This window comes from Calidris pugnax, unplaced genomic scaffold (assembly GCF_001431845.1).
Source record: "Calidris pugnax isolate Ruff unplaced genomic scaffold, ASM143184v1 scaffold68, whole genome shotgun sequence".
NCBI classification, from domain to species: Eukaryota; Metazoa; Chordata; class Aves; order Charadriiformes; family Scolopacidae; genus Calidris; species Calidris pugnax.
This window is the reverse complement of record NW_015090921.1, coordinates 320,321-325,964: the sequence shown is the minus strand read 5'-3', so window position 1 is coordinate 325,964 and position 5,644 is coordinate 320,321. Positions and strand designations below refer to the sequence as shown.

General features: G+C 56.3%; 1 protein-coding gene across 1 annotated transcript in view; it reads left to right on the top strand.

Moving 5' to 3' along the window:
- The first annotated feature begins 249 nt into the window (after window positions 1-249).
- The window catches only part of ALX4 (ALX homeobox 4), a 46,155-nt gene continuing 40,760 nt past the window's right edge, over window positions 250-5,644 (top strand). The window contains exon 1 of the mRNA XM_014950175.1: window positions 250-789. Coding sequence (XP_014805661.1) covers window positions 411-789 — 379 coding nt within the window. The 5' untranslated portion in view covers window positions 250-410. The remainder of the gene's footprint in view (window positions 790-5,644) is intronic.

The following is a 5,644-nucleotide window of genomic DNA, read 5'->3' as shown; positions in this document are numbered from 1 at the left end:
TTTTTTTTTTTTTTTTTCCCCCCTTTCTTTTTTTTTTTTCTCTCTTTTTTTCTTTTCCCCCCTATGAGGTTGGGGAGGGGGGGGAAAGCGAGGAGAAGAGTCTGTGTAGAGTGTAGATAGTTTGGAGGGAGAGAAGGAGGGCAAGTGTGTGTGTGTGAGAGAGAGAGAGAGGGAGAGGGAGGGAAAGAAAAAGCCCCCTTTTTACTGTGCGAGATCTTAAGGGGGTTTGGAGATCTGGTCAGCTTTCAAGAACATCTGAATCCTCTTAGAGCTCCCTGGCCCAGCTGTGAGAGTGAGTGTGTGTGTGTGTGTGTGTGTGTGTATGAGAGAGAGGGAGAGAGAAAAAGAGAGAGGTTCCTGGTGCCCCTCCAAAGCGCATTAAGGACACTCGGGCCCTTTTAATTTTAGGAATGAATGCTGATACTTGTGTTTCTTATTGTGATCCGGCTGCCATGGATTCCTACTACAACGCAGCCTCCCAGGGCACAGAAGGCTCCTCGCCTTTTAGGGCATTTCAAGCAAGTGACAAGTTCAGCCCTACTTTCCTGGCCAGCAAAGGACAAGGCTTTGGTGACAGCAACGCCAAGTGCCGGAGCCGCTACAGCCAACAGGAATGTCAGCCCCTGGACGGCAACGGCCAAGCTCCGGCCTCCTTTAACAAATACCCTCCTCAACAACCCCCCCCGCACCTCTACATGCAGCGAGGCCCCTGCAAAACCCCCCCGGAGAACAACCTCAAGCTGCAAGAGAGCAGCGGCCACAACGGAGCTCTGCAGGTCCCCTGTTACGGTGAGTCCTTGGCGGCACCGGGGAAGGGGGGGGGGGACCGGAGAGAGACACCCCAGGGATGGAAATGGTGGAGGGGGGGTGGAAAAAGGCTTTCCCGGCAGGACAAGTCCTCCCGGGGGTCAAGGAGACCTTGCGCGGTTCCTCCGCGCCCGCCGCCCCATCCCGCCGCGTTGCGGGGTCGCCGTGCCCCCTTCCCCCGCACCGGGAATCTTTATTTCCAGGCAGGGTTGGAACCCGGGAAACCGCTTTTCCCTCCTTTTCCTCCGGCTTTGCCGCGATTTTGAAACGTTTCTTTCCGAGCGGAGCCAAGGCGCTCCCGGAAAATAACTTTTTTTTTTTTTTTTAATTATTATTTTATTAGCTTTTTGGGATCGTAGGGAAAGGGGGAGAGAAACAGAAAGAGAAAGGAAAAGCCAGAGCGCCGGGATGCGCGAAACTTCCTCTGCGGGGACTCTCTTCCAGAGGGAAAAAAAAAAATAAATTAAATTTTCGAAAAGGAAAACATTTCTGGAAAAACTTCACCGAAATCTTCGCTTTGCTCCGTAGCGGTCTAGTTCCCGCTTTCCCCGTCTCTCACTTTCTCCCCTAATTGCCCCTCCCTTAATTGATTTCGGCCCGGCTGCAGATAACCCGCTCGCATCCTCTTCGCGGGTCATTAGCGGTAATTAAGACACTCCCTTGCGCCGGCGCTGGGTAAAGGCCGCCTTGAACGGGGTCGCTTCTCTCGGCGTTTCTGAGAGTGAGTTTAAAAGGCAAATCTTTTCTTCGGGGAATTAGTTTTCCGCTGTATCGAGGCGAATAGGGAGGGAAGAAAAAAAAAAAAAAGAAAATAAAAGAAAAGGAAAAAAAAATCCCCAACTCCCCAAAATAACAAATAAAACTAAACCCGCGCATTTATTTATTTTATTTTATTTTATTCTTTCCGACTGAGGGAAAGTGGAACTGAAATCTCTTCCTTTCCTGCCTTCCCCGGTGCTCCCGGTGCCGGTAAAGAGAGGTTGCCCCGGCTTTGATTCAGCGCCTCGGGGGTGGCGGGGGGGGCTGGGGGGTGGCCGTGTCCCCGTCCTGGGTGCACCGGTTCCTCTGTGACCTCCGCCGGGCAGGGACAAGGACGGGACAAGGGCCAGTGCCTTTGGGATATCTCCAGGATGTCCCTAAAACGTCTGGGCGGCGGAACCGGGAGAGGCCCCGCAACCTCCCGCAACTCGGGGCTCTCCGCCGTCGTTTTGGGCGCTTTTTGCCCTCTTTATTTTTTCTCTTTCTCCCCGTCCTTAAACTTAAAAAGGAGGCAGAGGCGCTTTTCTCCTGCCCATCTCCCAAATCTCGGCGAACCGGGCCGCTCGTAAGCTCCGTCCATCACCCGCCGCCCCACCGACGGCGCGGGAAGCGTGGAGAAGGGGGGGGGGGTCCCGCACCCCTCCCCGCATCCTCCCTGCTCCCCACAGCACCGGTGTCTCCTTTTTTTGGGGGGGGGGAAGGCGTGAAGTCGTGACCGGGCAGCCGTGGCCGGGAAGGGCAGGCAGAGCCCGCGGTGCCCGCTCTCCTCCGGGCCCGACGGGGCGGGGGTCGGTCCCTCCTGCCCCCTCCTGGGGCATCGCCCCGGGGGGGGCACAACCCCTCTCGCTGTGGGGTACGGAGGGTGGCCCATTTGGTGTTTGTCCTCCCTTCGAGTGTTCTTCTTCTCCCCCGCTCCCCCTCTTTTTTTTTTCCCCCGTGGGGCCCTTTCTGCCCACGGAGAAGGGCACTGTGGGGGTCGGGGGATCTCCACAGGGGGGAAGGGACCCTCTACTCCTCTCCCACCGAGTGAAGTGGGTGCCTTCCCCGTCGTCGTGCCGTGCCATGCCATGCCACCCCTCTCCCCGCTAACAGCACCTCTTGTTTTCCTAGATTGTAAAGCCCAGGGCGCCGATTTAGCCCGGGGTGGCACATTGTGCCCCCCCCCCCCGACTAGACCCACACGGATTTATCACCCCCAAAACCCCCACACCGATTTATTTTCACGCGGGGCTTGACTTCAGCCGGAGCCCCCGCATCCCTTGCGACCCCCGCGGGATGCGGCTGGGGACGGCGGGGCTGTAACGAGAGGCACTGGGATGCGCCGGGGGTAATTAATAGCAATAATTAATAATATCAATGACCACGGTTAATGATTGAAGAGACAGAGGCTCGCTGGTAATTAGGCAGATGGGAGATTCGCGCGGCGCCCGTAGGTGACTCCCCGCCGTCTAAACCCACCGCACCGGGCACAGCCCTGGAGTCCCGGGGAACGACACCCCGGGAACGACACCCCCGTGTCCCCCCCCTCCCCGGACTAAAGGTGATCACCGATGGGCGACTAATTAGGCTCGGCGGGGGAAGAAGGAGCCGTCCTCTTCTTCCCGCCAGCGGGCACAAGGCTGGAAGGCGGGTGGGGAGAAGGGGTCTGATGGGGGGAGCCGGGGAGTGGGGGCTTCCCTGCCGCCTCCCGAGCCCCCCCCGGGGCCGCCCCGGTGGTGTAAAGCCGGGGAAGGAGTGCGGGAGGCGGCGGGGAACCTCTGGCCACTCGCCTTCCCGGTTGCCCGGGGGAAATAGGGGATGAAAAGCGGCGGGACACCGTGGCCGGGAGTCCCTCGATTTAAAAAAAATAACATCACACTCACCCCCCCAAAATAACAATACCACCAACGAAAAAAAATTAGAGGAAAAAAAATTAGAGGGAAAAAAAAATAGACACCAACCGAGGCCGGTAAAGCGGCGGCCCCCGGCGACCGGAGCTGCCCCGGGGGCTGCTGCGGACCCCCCCGGCCCGGGGACCCCCTCCTTCCCCTCCGGGCTTGTGGAGCCCCGAGATTACCCGGTAGGAGCCACGACAGACCCCCCTCCAACCGGCGGGAGTGGGGGGTCTTCCCCCTTTTCCTTCCCTTTATTATTATTTTTTTTTTAATGTGTTGACGGTTGGTGTTTAATTTGATTTTAATTCTTTAATCGACAAGTCGTTGGGAGTTATAAAAAGCCCGTGCCTGCCATCTATTGCTCTCGGCGTCTATTTCGAGATCTAAGCCCTTCCACCGCCCCGTAGGGATAAATATAGGCCGGGGGAGAACTACGCGACTTTAAATACGCGGAAGGACGAGGAGCGGCAACAAGTCGCCCCGAAGGGCTTCCAACCCCGTGGCTTCCAACCCTGGCCCTGTTGGGGGGGTATCTCGGGGGGGTTCCCCTCTTTCCCCGCCGTCCATCCCTCCCCGCACAGCTTCCTGCGGTAAAAAAAAAAATATATATATATATATAAATTTTAAAAAAGGGGTTGGGGTGGGTACAGGTTACCCCGCAGATAATTAAAGCCGAAATCTTAATTAAAAGCCCTCAGAGCAGGTTATGTATCTTGGTTTAGGAGGGGGGGAAAGCTTTCGAGTGATTTATGCGCCGCAATCCTCTGATTTGCGGGGGGCTGAAGTGAGTTGCGTGTCTTGAAGCATATATGTGCGCATTCCCGCATACGCACCCGCGAATCGATACCTGTATTGCTGTCTAGAAATACGGCCTGGGCACAAAAAAAATATAAAAATAAAAAATAAAAAAATGCTTCGGGGAGCGCAGGGGAACGCGCTGGGGATGTTTGCTCGGAGGAGACAGGAGAAAGGAAACGGGCTTTTCTCTAACAGAGGAAATTCTTAAAAGTCGTGCAAAATAACGAGCGTTTCTTTTTATTTCGCGAGCAAATAAAAAAAAGGGCAGCCTGAAAGGGCGTTGTTAATAGACGTGCAGAAAGCAACCGCCGTAGGAATCGGAGGCTCCGCTGCGTGCTTTTTTTTTAAAAAATAAAAATTGACACTTTTAACGCGTTTCTCCCTCCTTCCTCCTCCCCCTAAATAAAAAATAAAAAAATCCTTCGGGGAGCGCAGGGGAACGCGCTGGGGATGTTTGCTCGGAGGAGACAGGAGAAAGGAAACGGGCTTTTCTCTAACAGAGGAAATTCTTAAAAGTCGTGCAAAATAGCGAGCGTTTCTTTTAATTTCGCGAGCAAATAAAAAAGATGCGGGGTGCGGGGGGGGGAAGATGCTGCTCCCCGGGAGATGCGGGGAGAGATGTTGGGGGGGAAGGGGGAGATGCTGCCGCTCTGATCCCCCCTCTCTCTCCCTCCCGTCGGGGGGGGGCAAGAGGCGAGTATAAAGAGGAGAAATCTGCGGGAGGGAGGAATGTGGGGGGAAGAAGGGGTTAGGGGACCCCGGCGGGGAGAGGGGGTGAAGAAGCAGAGAGAGGAGGGAGGGGAGATGGGGGGTGGGGAGCCGGGCGGCAGGACCAGCCCCTTCCCGGGTGTTTGCGGGGCTGGTTTGCCCGGCGAGGTTCGGGCCGTCGGGGCTCCCGGCGAGTTGCTGACGCCGCCCTGGCAATCGCCCTCTCTTTTCCACAATAGGGCCACCAGATCTGCCATTCAAGGGTTCCGGCAACCCTCCCAGGGAGGGGGAGGGAGCTCTCGCCGGGAGTTTGGCTAAACCTCGGGTTTTGAACAGACGCTCCGGGAGGTGCGGGATCTCCTCCGCGGCAACCTGCGGGATTTCCTCAGGGAGCAGGAGGCGAAGGTAGGGCTCACTCTCCTTCCCTCGGCTGCTCAGGGCAAGATCGCGGCTCTTTCCTAAAGATGTGTGAAGTTTTTTTGGGTTTTTTGGGGGGAGATTTTATTTTTTTTCGCGTCTCTTGGCTTGGCCGGTAAATCTTGGCTGGAGACTTCGCTTCGGATTCCTGACCCGAGCTGTTTATAACCCTCATGTGCCAAAGGAGGGGAAAAAAAAAAAAAAAAAGCACCAGAAGCCCCCCAAGGATTATGACTTCAGTGAGGGATCAGGCTGGAGGGGAATCTGGGGCACGGCTGGGG